The sequence below is a fragment of the Jatropha curcas genome, chromosome 6, assembly GCF_041381405.1.
Source record: "Jatropha curcas cultivar XTBG-Jc1 chromosome 6, XTBG_Jcur_1.0, whole genome shotgun sequence".
In the NCBI taxonomy this organism is placed as follows: domain Eukaryota; kingdom Viridiplantae; phylum Streptophyta; class Magnoliopsida; order Malpighiales; family Euphorbiaceae; genus Jatropha; species Jatropha curcas.
In genome coordinates this window covers 3,702,181-3,718,146 of record NC_143156.1, presented here as the reverse complement: position 1 = coordinate 3,718,146, position 15,966 = coordinate 3,702,181, and the positions used below count along the sequence as shown (strand labels likewise).

Sequence of the window (15,966 nt, the reverse complement as noted above, 5' to 3'; positions counted from 1 at the left end):
AATATTTTTCGGACATTGAAAAACCTTATAGATCCATATTTTTTTAATTTATTAATCATCGTAGTCACTATGACCAGTCACCATTTACCACCGACCACCACCACCAGCTACTACCACCACTGGTCACTGGCGGCTTTCATAATTTATATATATATATATATATATATATATATATATATATATATATATATATATATATATATATATATATTACATTTCTTCTCATATTTAACAATAAAATTTATAAATTATAAAATTTTTATTATTATTAATATTTTTTATGGTCTTATGAGATAAAAATTTTAATATTTTAATTAATTCTCAATATTACAATCAAGCAACGAAAAATAAGTCATTTGAAAAATTTTTTTCAAGCGAAGCAAGTTGTTTTACGGAAACAAACGTAGCATAAAAATATTATATTAATTTAATATTTTAATCAAAATATTATTTAAGTGAAAAACATATATATAGTAATAAAAATATGGAATATTTCAATTGCCAACATATAATTATAAGACTATTTTTATGGTAAATTTTAAATTATGAACGTTGTGGAAGATCTTTCTTCTTGTGAACTTCTGCAGAGATAGAAATAGAATTAGCTCACAAATTACAATCACTTTAATGCTTAAATTAGTGAGAGCTCGAGGATCAAGAGAGCAAACTAATATTTGGTTGTAATTATCATATTTATTATTAGATATAACACTTTTTATAGGAAACTATAATTAGATATAACTGTACACGTACTCGAATTTAAATTCCTAATTAGCTTTCAAGTTTGAGATTTTCTTTTTTGGAAAATGATTGTTGAATTTTTTTTATTTCACAAAATAATTAGATTCAACGTCTAAATTAAATTTTTAGTTTAGTTCACTGATACGTGTATTAAAATAATTTTTTTGCGCTTTAATATATTAGACGTGTCTCTTAATGATATTATATAAACTTATAAATACAAGTCAAATTTTTATTAGTCATTTTTTACGTTAACATAAATCAATATCAATATGAGTATCTTTTAATCTTTTTTAAAAAATAAAATAAAAGAGTCAACTCATTTGAAAATATTTTTCATAGTGTCGACCATAATTTCCCACGTGTATTTATTGAAACTGATCATCAGCTGTCTGTTTTCTGATCATCCCACGTTTCAGAATCACTTGAGTTAAAAGAAATTGTCTTTTCTCATAACTTGCCCTTAACCAAAGAAAAGATATATATATATATATATATATATATATATATATATATATATATATATATATATATATTCAACTGCTGACATGGTTTTCTGTTTTCCAATTCGGTTTTTTAAATTCTCAAATAATTTTAAGTGTTCGAAACCAAGAGGCAGTAAATTATTTTCTTATGACGTAATCAATAATAATAAATATCAAACAATTAAAAATTAATATAATATCAATATATATAAACATTTAAATTTTACATAGATAATTTCATTTTAGAAATTCTTAAAAAGAAAATGGTTTCACTGTTTGGATCGTCAACTCTCGGCATTATAGTTGGACATATAATTAATTGTTCAAACAAATATTAGAATTTCATTACTCAAATTTCCAATAGTATAATTAAAATTAAAATTTATTGTTTATTATTATTTATTCGGTATAAAGTTGGGATAGTAAACAATCAAAAAATTGATTTTTATGTAAATTGTATATCACAAATAAATTCAAGGAATAACTTGAGCATTATACACATAAAAAAGAAGATATAATGATATATTAATGGATGTTTTTAATGAAATTTCTAAAAATAATATATATTTTCCTTTACTATAATAATTGAGATCCATTTATACATTCAATTAAGAAGTTCACTCACGATATAAAAAAATAATATATATTACTTTTACAAATGAATTTGTACAGAAAATAAAATTTCTGATAAAAATATTATTCAAGTATATAAGAAATATTGTGGTTCTTGTGGCAGGCAGGAGACAACTGTTTCAAGTTTCAGCTTCTCCCCATCAAGTTGGTACAGGCAATAAATTTCAGATATTCCAAACTAGACCTTAGATGGCAGGCTTGGACTAATTAGAACGTGCAGCTTACTTTTTAAGTATATTCATATTCTCAACTGTTTCCACCACGTCCTATTCGGATTGGATGGTCCTATCCACAATACCATTTAAGAGCCGCTCTTGTTTGGGTAGCGGTTTGTAGTTCTCAGTCCTTATATTGATTACGAGGTTAGAAAACTATCACAGTTGTTCTTTAATATTTGTCACATATATAGTTTTAAAAAGTAATAAATATTTTTTTATATTTATCTTTTGTATATAATCAATAATTATACTTCAATTTATTATTATTTTTATTTAGTATTAAATTAAGGGTAATATAGTCAATTTATTAAATAATTTATTGTAAATTATACAAATTTAATGATTTTCTTGAGGAATGTAAAATTCCAAATGTGACAAGTATTATGGAATAGAGATAGTACTAAATATAAGAATGATATCCACATTTTAATTATAAATACTTTATATTTTTATTAAAATATTTTTGTATTTTAACTTAATAACTAATTATTCATAAAGTGGGTATTGAAATGTAATTACTAGACTTGAAAAAAAAAAAAAAAAACCTCCTAAGTGAATGAAGGATTTATCATGTATACCTAGTAATGGAGAAGAAACTTGTTTCCGTAGATTAAGGAAGTTGATGACATGATCACAGAATAGCAGGCAAGATAACACTTGCCCACACTGGTATATGGGTGGTTTCATACGTAGTGATAGAGCCATAAATGATTTTCAATGGGGTCATTTGTTAAATTTCATTTTTGATGGGATCAATTAAATTAAAAATCCTAAATTTTTTCACTTAATATATACTTTTTAAAATTTTTTTATCAATTAAGTCCTATTTATATAATTTATTTTAAAAAATTGACCCACTTCATTGGCTTTGGCGTGCCCCTCTTCATACATCAAACCAATTCCATAAAGGTCTTTTTTTTTTTTTAAATATTAGTCTTTTATCATTTTTTATCCAAATAAATGATTAGAAATAACTCGTTATATTAAAATTGTGCTTTTAATTAGTTTGTGTATGGAGAGGGCTAGAGGTGTAAATGAGCCGAGTCGGCTCGTAAGTTATTTGAACTCGGTTTGAAAAAAATTTGAAAAAGTTCAGCTCGAATTGAGTTCAAGCCCAATAATATTCAGCTCGAAAGCTAGTCGAATCTTATCGAACATTTATATATAATATTTATTTTAGATTTATTCGAGCATCAAAACTTGAGTCAGGCTTGAGTTCAAAATTTTTTAAATTGTACTCAAGTCTTAAATTGAGTTTAAACAAAAAATTTTTAGACTCGTTGATCTTCGAGGTAAGTTTCGAGGCCGACAGATTCGAGCTCGGCTCGATTTGATTACACCCTAGAGCGGGGCTTTACTGTACATAGGTGTAAATAAGTGTTTTCCATAGTAGACAACCGACTGATTAAATAGGTAACAAACGGATTGCAACGGATCAGTAGACGATAACACCCGCGCTGCCTCTATCCCTAATCATTTAATGTATTACTGGAGGGCTGTTTTGGCATTGACAATCACATACCATTTGTTGTAAGCCCGTTAGCCTTGATTTAAGTTGCAATTGAGCCCATGGGTTTATATTGGCTAGTAAAGGGCCATTTAACTTTATCCACCAAGCTCTACCCATCTTCTGATCTTCATTTCTTCAGTTAGTACTTACTACTCTTTAGTCGCCTTACCGTTTAACCGTTTCCGAGTTCCGGCGACAACTGCCACGGCAACCAGAAAACGGAATCAAAAATATGCTTTCACTTCTCAAACGCACCAAAATTACGGCCTCCGTTTCCGCAATCAAACACTTGTCCACTAAAGTCTTCAGTCTCTCTATCCTCGCCATTCCCAAACCGCCCATTTCTGCACACCAAAGAAGAACTGTTGGTGTAGGGTTGGGTTTAGGGTTTAGTCGACAAGTAAGCGACAAGACCACTTCCGATTACGACCACATTAGGGCTAATGTTAACTGCCCTAGATGCTCCTCTCAAATGCCTGTCCTCTTCTCGAACCGTCCGCTTTCAATCACAGCCCGAGAAACTGGTATTTACCAAGCCGTCAATTTCTGCGCTAATTGTAAGACAGCGTTCTATTTTAGGCCGCTTAAGTTGGAGCCGTTACAGGGAAGTTTTATCGAGCTTGGCAGGGTGAAGGGTTTAGACGATGGTAGTAATGGTAATGTTGGTTGTAAGAGTGTGGAGGGGATTATCGAGAAAGATGGTGATAGAATTGGAAATTTGGAGGAAGTTTCTGATGATATGAGGTTGGAGAAAAAGTTGCCCACACCTAAGGAGATTTCTAAAGGGCTTGATGAGTTTGTGATTGGGCAGGATAAAGCAAAAAAGGTCTTTGTTTAAATTTATAATTTTTTTTTTCCCCAAAATTTTACCAGATTTTGAGTAGTTCGGGTTGATAGTTGAATCAAGGGAAAATTTGGTAGCATTTGGTTATGGAAATAAAGAGCTAACCAGGTTACTTGATTGTGGATGAATGTAAAACTTTTTTCTTTTTTTTTTTTTTTTTTTTTTTTTTTTTTCTGGTTAAAAGACCATGGTTTTATTTACTTCTGTTTTAGCTAAGTTCATCTGCTCTATTCTTGGTCTAACTAGGTAAATACATGTTCTTGCTGTGGGAAAGATGAATGCATGAATTTATTGATGGGTGTGATTTTGGAAAAAGACATTTTCATTTTACTGCAACAAATTAGTGAAAGGCTACAGTAATGGAGTGCAATTTTGTACCTTTATGGTTATCGGGTTTCCATTAACGCCTGTTTTAATTTAACAGGTTCTTTCTGTGGCAGTTTACAACCACTACAAAAGGATTTATCATGCCTCCAGACAAAAAGAGTTAGTCTTTATAATCTTCCTATCGAGTGGGTTTAGTAATTCCTACTTGTTTGTTGTTGCATTTCACAGTACACCATTGAATGCTCTAGCTAAAATCAATTAAAGAATGATGATCTAGCTATACCAAAACACAACAATGATGCCTTTAGCAATATCATTTAGGCAATGCTTTTGGCAGAAAAACTGCAAAAGCAGCTACATATTTTGTTTGATTAATCATTAGTAGCAGTGTTATCAGTTCTGTTGACATTGCACAAATTCTTTTATGCAAATGATATTATGTTTATCCTCAAAGTTAGCACTTGTCCATTTAATGATGTTTTATTTAACTTGATCTTCATCTGGATATTTAGGTCACGAATAGACTTCAGTTACAATGATCTTCAAAATGATGACAATGAGTTTGTTGAGTTAGACAAGAGCAATGTATTATTGATGGGTCCCACTGGTTCAGGTATGGTAATTTTTTTCATGGCTATTGTCCATCTGGCATAATTTGTATACTTGTCAAGATATAACTTTGAGTGGACATGGTGCTTGGAAGGACTTTGATCTGATTCACTTTATTTTTCCTTGACCATAAGGATAGGGAAGACATTACTTGCAAAAACACTAGCTCGCATTGTGAATGTGCCTTTTGTAATTGCTGATGCAACAACACTAACACAGGCAAGTTCATCTTTCACATGGTCCTATACCTGAAAGCTTTGACACTTGTAAGGTTATTTCTTGATGCTGTTTGTTCATGTGCCATTAGTCAATTGGCTACTATTTTATGTTGCTTTTGTTCACGTGTTCATTTGCAGATTTTGTAAGATACATATTCCTTATTACCATTGTCATTTTTAAATGAAACTCACCCACTCTATTATGTAGATTTTATGGCTACTTTGGGTCGGAAAAACTAAAATTAGCTAGTTTTGCACATATTAATAATGGCAGAGGGGTTGGATCGCTACTTTATGACATTGTCTTCTCCTGTGGACATGCTTGTGCATGCATGCAAAAGGAAAGAATGATATTCAGTGTAGTGCATGATTGCTTTCCATTTATAGTAGTGCAATTCAGAACATTTACTTGTTCTACCCTTATCCCTACTTCTGATAGTATTCCCCACCAATGCTATTGTTTTTAGTGATTTGAGAATCTTGAATCTAAGGTTTCATGATGCTTCTTCGGAAATGAATGTCGGACAAATTTCTTCTTCTTCTATTATCTATTATATTTTGCATTACGAGATCGTCTTCATCATGTGGATTACAGTACTGTTTTTCATAAATGACTGTTGGCGTTGTTCCTAAGAGCTTTTCTAATTGTGTAGCTAAATTCAACTGATAATCTCCTCTCTCTCTCTCTCTCTCTCTCTCTCTCCAGGCCGGTTATGTCGGGGAAGATGTGGAATCTATTTTATATAGGCTACTAGAGGTATGATTTTGTTTTATTTTCTTTCTGTATATTTTTGTTTAACTTTAATCTTCAGAAAGAGGTATATCACATGTTCACAATGTTGAGAATTTCTGCTAACTGTGAATATATTGTCTGATTCAATTTTGCTTTTTACTCCCCAACTTTCCCTACCAATAAAACAAGATGAGGTTTAGCCTGAACCTTTTTGTCTGTTTCCTTTTTTTTTATACTTCTTTCTGTTTGGTTTTTCACAATTTAAAGTGTTTTCGTATAAGTTGTTAATCCTTGGGAAAATAATTTGAAAATATTAAAGACTGTGATGCCCCCTTAGCCTGTGAGTGATTTGATTGGACATGCTTTGGATTGATGTGTTTTAATTATTACATTGTTGCTGACATAAAAAACATGCAAACACATGGTAACAATGGTCAATCCAGAAGGTCTGGTAAGTGGGGGCAAAAGATAAAAATTTAGTGGGGCAAATTCAAATTAATATAATTATATATGCGAAATGTGAAAAACCAGTGGGGGTAGTTGCTTCTACTGCTTCCACTATGGATATGCCATGCATGTTAAGGCTACAGAGTTCAACTGTGTTAGGTTGTTAGTTGTAAACATTGGTGGCCCATTGCTGTGTGGAGGTGCTCAGATTTTTCCAAATCCTAGTATCAGGAATATAACCTTCCCCTTATTTTAAAAGACAGTTATTTTGATTTATGGAGAGCCTAACATCTGACATACCTCTTCTAAAAATAGAAATCTGCAAATAATAGATCATTCATGGGTTGTAATGATAGAATATGATACTGATCATTGTACAATTGGCTGGTCAGTATGATCTGTATTATGTTGATATATGATATTATGGTTTGTGGTGATAAAATATAATGTTGAGTTGGATCACCATTGTAAATCTAATGAAACATAAATTTAAACTGGTGGTTGCTTTATTGTGGACTGTGGAGTCATTACTGAGCTGATAATTTCCAAGTGATTTTTTTATCAGCCATCTCCATAAAATGCATATTACTCTCTTGTTTGTGCTTGTTTGAGCAAAAACAATCAAAACTTTGTTCAGAAATCCATTTAAACAGACCATTTTTATTCTTATATTTTGTTGACTTGAAATATATTGTCATCCACAGGTTTCTGCAATTTTTTTCTTGGTGTTGTATAACATTTTTTGTGGGTTTCTTTGTGCCACTTAGGCATCTGAATTTAATGTGGAGGCAGCTCAGAGAGGAATTGTCTACATTGATGAAGTTGATAAAATGACTAAAAAGGTCTTACGATTTGTCAGCAAATGGATTTTACCTTTATATGTTGGGGTATCTGATTTACAATAATTGCCTTTTTTTTTTTTTTTTTTTTCTCTCTTTGCAGGCAGAGAGTTCCAATATTGGCCGAGATGTATCCGGAGAGGGTGTTCAACAGGCATTACTAAAAATGCTGGAAGGAACTGTGAGTGAATCAATTGCAAATTTGGCTGTCATTTAAAACCTTCTTTTCTACATTTTAGTGTGGAGCAATTGGAATGTATACTGTTTATATTCAGATCGTTTTGTTTAATAACTGTTGTCCATTTTTCTTAGTAGATCAAGTAGACTGGGAAGGTTTTTCTTTTCTTTTTTTTCCTTTTTATAGTGTGTCGTTATTGACACTTCTAGAAGTCTTACAGTATTGAAAACTTGTGAAGGATATGCTATTTGATCAGCTATTTAATCATGGTCACATTTGATGATTGCTAAATGATATGGAGATGTTAGATTTTTTTTTTTTTAATATATTAACTTTCACCTGTTTATAACTTACACATACTAATTGAATGTTTCGCTTTCCCAGGTAGTAAATGTTCCTGTTCCTGATAAAGGACCTCGGAAGCAATCTCGTGGTGATACAATTCAGGTATATGCTGGACCAAAATGTATGTGCACTTGTTCTTAAACAACAAATCTAAAAACTGCAGTTCTCATACAACTTCATGGAACACTCCCTTCTTTCCTCTCAACATGCCTGAAATGGATTGATTGGAAAATTTCCAGAATCAATGGAAAATTTTCTGGCGTGCTTTTCTTACCTTTTCATGACTAAAGGTGTTTTCACAAAGTAAATTAACATGGTTCATCTAGTACATTTGGAAGTTAATTTTTGCAATTCATGGTTTGAATGAAAAACAAAACCCTTGACAACATTTTTTGGTTACATAGGACCCTGCCTTGGGTCAATAGGGAACAAGACCAGACATAAATACTTGTTGCCACTTTTACTTGTGTGTTGTGTGCAATTGTATTGCGAATCAAGTTTGGTGCCACCAATGGAATGGTGGTACTGTAGACACTTCTATTGATTCTTCACTACTAAATAACAACGATGGAAATGATTACTGTTTTTTCTTTTTCCCAAATGGAAATAATATGCTGTGATAGAGAAAAATTAGACATGTTTTGAAAAATAATCATGGTGACATTGTGTCCTTACTAAGCTGTAACCTTCAAGGATGTAGTGATGCCATTCTTTATAGGTTTTTTGTGCTGCAGTTGTGGCTTTGAAAAGCACTGTGCCTCTTTTTCTTCATGCCTTTTCTTGAACAGCAGTGCAAGGATAATGTCCTGATACTTTAAAGGCATCAAGAATACCGAAAAAATAAAAAATGTTTGTTTTTTTCCAGCTGTTTTAATTTTTTTTCCTTAAGAGGCTTTTCTTTCTTGTGCATCTTAGAACTTTGATGTGATGATTACAGATGGACACAAAAGACATCCTTTTCATATGTGGTGGCGCATTTGTTAATTTGGAGAAAACCATTTCAGAAAGGTAATTTCCCTATTTAGATGTGTGCTCATAGCATTTGTTGCCGAGGATTTCTTGACTCTGAATGTTCTAATTCTTTTTCTAAGACGACAAGATGCTTCCATTGGCTTTGGAGCACCAGTTCGTGCAAACATGAGGACTGGTGGAATGACTGATGCTGCTGTGACATCATCATTGCTGGAATCTGTGAGAACTAAACCCCTATACCTAATGAAGTTTTCCTATTATAATATTTGATTTTTTTTGGTCCTTGGGTTGATATCACTTTGGCTTATTCTAATAATTATACATTCTCCTGAACTAATTAACTCAAGAGCTAGGGAAGGGGTGTCACTTCCTAGTCCCTTCAAGTAGATACTCAAGTTTTGTGTGGACTTTCAGGTAGAAAGTGGTGATCTAATCGCATACGGCCTGATTCCTGAATTTGTTGGACGCTTCCCGATATTAGTGAGCTTATCAGCATTGAATGAGGACCAACTGGTTCAGGTATTTTCCACCTCTTTGATGCCATATGTTTTTCCTTTTTCTTTGATGATTGTTGTGGCGATTCTGTTTCCTGATTCACGTAGAATTATATCTTTTGTGTTATTTTATGGGGTGATAATGCATCTTCCACTTGATGGGCATGTTGCAGGTAGAGAAACTTGCAATTTCAAGTTAATGAGCTCAGTTTTTTTGAAGGAAACTGATAAAATATGATGCAATTTTTGTTGTTCCATAGGTCCTTATGGAGCCAAAAAATGCTCTCGGTAAACAGTACAAGAAGATGTTCAATATGAATAATGTAAGTTTTTGTTCCTTGCTCTGCATGGGAAACCTTTCTGCTCTCTTCTCCTTTTATGTGTAATAATTGATGCTGATATATGGGGCCAATTATGCTTTGCTTGTCATCTCTAAAATCTTTCAGGTCAAACTGCATTTTACTGAGAATTCGTTGAGATTGATTGCCAAGAAAGCAATGGCTAAGAACACCGGTGCCCGAGGATTGAGAGCTATCTTAGAAAATATTCTTACAGAAGCAATGTATGAGGTATACTTCGATTTCAAATTCTACCACTCTTGATCCGTCGAGTACATTAAATGTTGGGACTATATTTTACTTGTTATGCTAATTATTATCTGGTTACAGGTGCCAGAGAACAAGACAGGAACCAATTATATTACTGCAGTTTTGGTTGATGAAGAGGCTGTTGGGTCAGTGGATGCACCAGGATGTGGAGCAAAAATTCTTTATGGGGATGGTGCATTTGGGTGTAATTTTCATGAAATGAAGTTAACAAATTCTAAGGTATTGCATACTTGCAACCCCTCTTTCTTTACTAGAATTTATATTGAATTCACCGCAATGCTGTAAGATTGTCTGCCATGATTAACATTCACTACAGGATAATAGTCGGGTTGCAGAAGGAGAGTCATCGGAGTGTGAACCAGAGTTTCAATCGAGAGCCCTATGCCTGTAACTAATTAGCTAGCCTGTGTATATTATGTCTACATGTATACTTTACATGATATGATTGCAACGCAAAAGCCTAGCAAGTTCGTATTACTTATGCTTGCTTTGCGCAACTGAAAACCAAAAACCAAGTTTAGTTTGACAGTGAATGAAGTCATGATAATGATTGTGGATTGGTTCATCAATGGAGATGCATCTGGGGAGAATTGGGAGCCGGCCCTCAATACCAACTCAAGTAGCTAGACTCAACATCAAAGAGAAATTTCAGATCGGAAGCAGAACAACAGAACTTCCCAACCCTTCTTCATTAGTTGATGGCACTGAAATATAAACCTAGATATTGCAACTTCTTATCCAGGTTTAAGCAACATTTTTCACGGTACATTGAAAGAATTTTCCCGAGTTTGCCTCAAATAATCATTGACGTTTTGTAGTACTTGTCTTTCATAAGTAACGCTTTTTTCCATGATTGTTATATGCTTTACAACACCATGTATATATAGTAGCATAACTAGCCAAATGCCCTGCAACTCCATCTACAATATAACATAAGAACTGTATCAATAGTGAATGCAATCACGTATAAAGGAAAAATGGGGAAAAAGAACAAATGAAATAACCTGCAATATTGGATTTAGGCGATTCAACTGCCACCTAAGTAAGATATCAAAGTCTGGTTGCCTTGGCATAACGTCCTCTTTCAAATGGTAATCCAAACTCTGTCCTGATACCTTCAGTTCTAGCCATTCTTTGGCCTACAAAAAAAAGATGAAGAAGAGGAAAAGAAAAAAACCTAGTTTGACGATTCATCTACATCTCTAAAATGAGAGTGATTTTATGCCATTTGACTACCTACCTCATGAGGAGAATTGACCCATTGAGACGACGCTAATTTAATATTACAGAATCTAGGAAAACACATTCGCAGCAGGATATCTTTTCCCAGAAAAAAAGAATACTAATTATATCAGTAGCATTTGAAGAGCATTTGAATATGCTCCAAAATAGAGAGAGGATATGCAGGTAATAATATTGCACGTGCAAGTCCTCTCCTTACAGTATCTCGATCAAAGGGATTGTCAGCCATATCCTCCTCTGTTGAGTTGTTTATCAATTCCTCATCTGGTGCTGAATCACTCACAGTCTATTTCTACACATGTGAATTGCTGTTTTTTAAACATTATAAGAGGTTCAAAACTCTCTATTGGTGTGGCTGTTTCGTAACTTCCAAATGATGCTGTTGGACTGGAGCTATCAAATGATGTAGACTGTACAGACTTAGTTGCTTCAATTGACATAGCTGTAAAATAACCAAACAAGTATTTATATGTTTGCATCAAAATATTCTGGTTAACAATTATATATTCTAATTTTAGCAAAGTTAATGATCCTAAAAGCAACAGATTTTTTATCAATGATAATGATAAATAATAATATTCTATAATAAAGGATGAGCAGTTTAAAAATAAATCTGAAGCAAACCTTTAGCACTAAAGAAAAAACTGCTGTTAAACATTGAGTAAATTCCACAATTTAAGTTGAAACTAACACGAAGTTTGGTATGTTCTGCTGCTTGCTATGACCTATTAACAAATCTATGCTTTAAAAGCTCGGTGGCAGTCGGACGTTTCTCTGGATTAACTTGCAGGCATTTCAGAATAAATTTCTGCGAATCCTCAGAGAGAGTCTCAGGAATTTTAGGCAGTATACCTTCTCCAATCTGATACCATATCGTCCAAGGTTCTAAACCATAGTACGGATGGTTTTTAGTTAACATCTCCAAGACAGTGCAGCCAAGACTCCATATATCAGCTTGGAATCCATTCCCTCCTTGTCTCTTCAAATCAATGACCTCAGGAGCGCACCAGGCTGGAGTCCCTCTACCTGACTTGCGAAGAGTCTTCAAGTCAGTTACCTTCGCTAATCCAAAATCAGCAATTTTCACGACTCCATTCTCATTCAACAGTAAATTTGCACATTTAATGTCCCCATGCACAAAACCTTCTCCATGGAGATACTCCAAACCTTTCAGTATTTCTTTGGTGTAGTAGGACACTTGGGAATCATTAAGGGGAAACTCTCGATAAACTTTATCAATGGAGCCCCCATTTACAAACTCAAGAAAAACATAGAGATCCGTTTCGTCCCTTTTTGTGCCAAAATATTCAACTATATTTTCATGACTTAGGTTACATAATACATCAATCTCACGCTCAATTGAACTGACTTTTTGTTTATTAGTAAGTGGAACTTTCTTTGCAGCAAAAAAGAACCCATGAGGATCATCCATTCCTTTATAGACTTCTCCAAATGACCCACTCCCCAACATTGAGCCCCTTTGCCAATTCTGAATATTACGACCCAGTCTTTTGACCTGCCAAGTATTCAACATGCTTTCTACATTAGTGCTAAAACTTCTAAACTCATCTCAACTCAATAGATTAAGTTCTTGCAAGTTGAATAGTGATTAGTACTGATGTGAAAAAACTGGCATTCAACTTACTGGAGTAAGTTCTTGCAAGTTGAAGATGAATTGAGCACTTTTGGCACTATTGTTGAAAGTAACAGGACTAACATTTCTGCTATTGGTGGGCAGTGAGCAGTACTATTGTTAAGAATCCCAAACTGAATAAATACAGCATCTATGAAAAACATACAAGGGTGGAAAGTTGCCTAGCTAATTGGTTAGTACTAAAATTTTAATATTGGTTGGCCCAAGCTCAAGAGCCCTTCTAAAAATTGTAATATGGTATCACAGCATTGGTTGAAGTCCAGTTTTGTCACCAATCACAATTTAACAATAACAAAACTTAAACTAGGACGACTATAGAAGCGCTGAAGAGACCCAAAACCTACAAAGTCTAGGTTGAAGTCCAGTTTTGTCACATTAGTACTAATCACAATTTAACAATAACAAAACTTAAACTAGGAAAACTATAGAATGGCTGGAAAGATCCAAACCCTGCAAAGTGTTATGCAAAAGAAAGCTAGAATATGCATAGGGAAAAGTCCCTACCCTTTGGTAATAAGACAATAGAGTATCGCCATTAGCTTCCTTCTTCCTTTTGCCATTAGTACTGTCTGCACTATGATTAGATCTCCGGGGTCCATTCAACTCTTTATTAATGTCTTCAATCTCTAATCCTCCAACACGCCTCAATTCTTCGATTGACACACCAAAAACATTCAAAAAGCCATTTGAGAAACATGATACCTGCTTGTAGATAACAGTGCACAGTTCAAGAACCTTGCTGTATCACAAATTCTCTTGCAAGAATCTCAAATCTTGTGAATTATTGAACTTACCAGGCTCTTACTATCCAAAGATGAATCCTTAAAGGGCGATAGCAACTCAGGATCCAATGTGACACCTACTCTCACTTTATATATCAAAGCTAATGCAATCACTTCTCCAGCAAATTTCGCACATTCACGGTAAAAGAATTTTGGGATGAGCTCTGATTCTGCACAAGTATATATGAAAGAAATGGTATTAATTTCATTATATACTAGTGTCATTATTTCAGTAATATCGTATTCAGAAAAAGCAAGTTTGGAAATTTACCGTGAACACCGTGGTTCAGATAGAACCTTGTAGGATCATCTGGACGTGCCAGGAAAAGGCCATCTACTGAGTTGAATATAGCTCTACTGGACTTCCACAACCAATCCTTCAAAACTTGAGGATCTGTAAGTTTCTCATTCACGAAAACTCCCAACAGGTTAGGGGGTAGATTCTTCTGAGACCAATCAAAAACCTTCTTAATCGTCTTCACATCAGGTTCTTTTACTTGAGGTATCATCAACAAGGCTAAATGCATCCTGGATTCAGAATCAGTCACATCATTATGCTTAAGAAGCCACCCATAGTCATAGTCATCTGTTCTACCAGCGCATCGAAGAATCAGTGCACGTATTGAAACCTTCGTCTTCTTTAATACGTCCCAAAATTCTTCGTTTGCATCCTCAAAAATTTTAGATATGAAATTCAGTTCTTCTAAAATGGCAAGATACAGAGACCATTCAGGTCGGACATTTTCTTTGCCACTATAGTCTATTTGAAGTGCTTCAAGCAGGTGCTCCATCTTTTTCAACAATTTACGAAATACACTATGTAGAGAATCGATTTTCCCGTCATAAATAGAATTAATAGCTGGAATAGGAGTAGGGATCGATTCTTGAATTAGGTGACAGAAAAGGCGTGAAAATACCTTGAAGTCCTTAAAATCATCCAAAAACGACTTTGCATTCTCCTTGCTTGAAGATGAAGTGTTGCACAAATCTAAATCCCGTACCAACCTGTCTTGCAAATCTTCAACGACGAATGAAATTTGGGAAATTGTTTCCATTTTAAGCTTAAAACGGAGCACATCCTTACGCTTTTCTGCTAGTTCTCTTAAACGACGAATCGTTAGTAAGTAGAGAGGATCCTCACCCTTGCTGCTCAAAAACAAACATAATTCTAAGACGACAGAGGCACGTTCGTCAAGGCAACTTGTTAGATGAGTCGCAGCAATCAAATTCAGCAGATATCGAATATACTCTTCGCCTTTCTCTCTGTGTGTGGTGATATTTTCGCATTTGTACAGCGCAGCGAAAGTCTCTAAAATACCAGACTGAATTAGTGTTTCAAAACGCTCTGGAATGCTGAAATCGTCAAGAAATTTTTCAGTGAAGCTTGTTATGCGATCATCCTCAATGGATTCGCCTTGACGTATCATAGCTAACATTGAAATTATGGCCTTGATGTACTCTGATGGATCAACTGAGGATGATGAGAGTTTGGCCATTTTCTACAATGGATGAACGAGGGGATAGCAACTGCTAATAATAGAAACGATGAGTGAAGTATTGACAAAACAACATTATTAGTGCTAGTGGTTTATTAAAATATTTAAAATATATATATAAGAATAAGAAAAAGAATTTAAAAATTAAGAACGGTTAACTTTTTCTTTTTTCCAAATAATATTCTTCTAATTCTCTTCAAAAGAAAAATAATATTCTTCTGACTTGCTCTTCAAGTTTTCATATCGTTTTGCAAACGAAAAGACCAATGTTAACTGAGTCAAACTCTGACTCCTTTAATTTCTCTTCTGCCCTCACCTCGCCTCTCCAATAAATTCGGGTTTAATCTTCGAAATCGGGTTTGGATCCAAGTTGGTCAAAATTAGTAATTTATCAAATAAATTCGGGTTTTTTTCAGGAAACCAAATAGACTGAATTTATCAAAATTAGTAATTTGGTCAGTCCAAATTTTAGTTCAAACAGGAAAATCAAACTGAAGATGTGATTTTGATTAGAGTCAGACTGGTTCAATGTTTCAGCTAAATCAGTAACATTTATAACCTTCAGTAATTTGTTCATTTCAATTTTTTATC

General features: G+C 33.7%; 2 protein-coding genes across 4 annotated transcripts; one reads left to right on the top strand and one right to left on the bottom strand.

Annotated features, from left to right (window-relative positions):
- Nucleotides 1-3,679: 3,679 nt before the first annotated feature.
- On the top strand, nt 3,680-11,051 carry LOC105631569 (CLP protease regulatory subunit CLPX2, mitochondrial). Its single transcript, XM_089722917.1, has 15 exons — nt 3,680-4,413; nt 4,856-4,917; nt 5,271-5,371; nt 5,507-5,586; nt 6,292-6,342; nt 7,533-7,607; nt 7,708-7,785; nt 8,167-8,229; nt 9,065-9,135; nt 9,219-9,318; nt 9,514-9,618; nt 9,854-9,916; nt 10,040-10,162; nt 10,262-10,420; nt 10,518-11,051. The coding sequence occupies exons 1-15, from the start codon at nt 3,820-3,822 to the stop codon at nt 10,590-10,592; spliced, it is 1,800 nt and encodes a 599-aa protein (XP_089579043.1). The 5' UTR covers nt 3,680-3,819; the 3' UTR covers nt 10,593-11,051.
- Nucleotides 10,848-15,465, bottom strand: LOC105629733 (uncharacterized). Of its 3 annotated transcripts, XM_089722915.1 has the most exons (7): nt 14,151-15,465; nt 13,892-14,049; nt 13,602-13,799; nt 12,068-12,959; nt 11,442-11,885; nt 11,206-11,340; nt 10,848-11,121 (listed from the first exon to the last, which is right to left on the bottom strand). In XM_089722915.1, exons 1-4 carry the CDS (start codon nt 15,373-15,375, stop codon nt 12,162-12,164), a joined length of 2,379 nt encoding a protein of 792 aa, XP_089579041.1. In that variant the 5' UTR covers nt 15,376-15,465; the 3' UTR covers nt 10,848-11,121; nt 11,206-11,340; nt 11,442-11,885; nt 12,068-12,161. The 3 variants fall into 3 exon arrangements, with proteins under 3 accessions (XP_089579041.1, XP_089579040.1, XP_089579042.1); XM_089722914.1 differs by having other exon boundaries at nt 11,206-11,885; XM_089722916.1 differs by having other exon boundaries at nt 11,206-11,885; nt 12,135-12,959.
- Between the last annotated feature and the right edge of the window lie 501 nt (nt 15,466-15,966).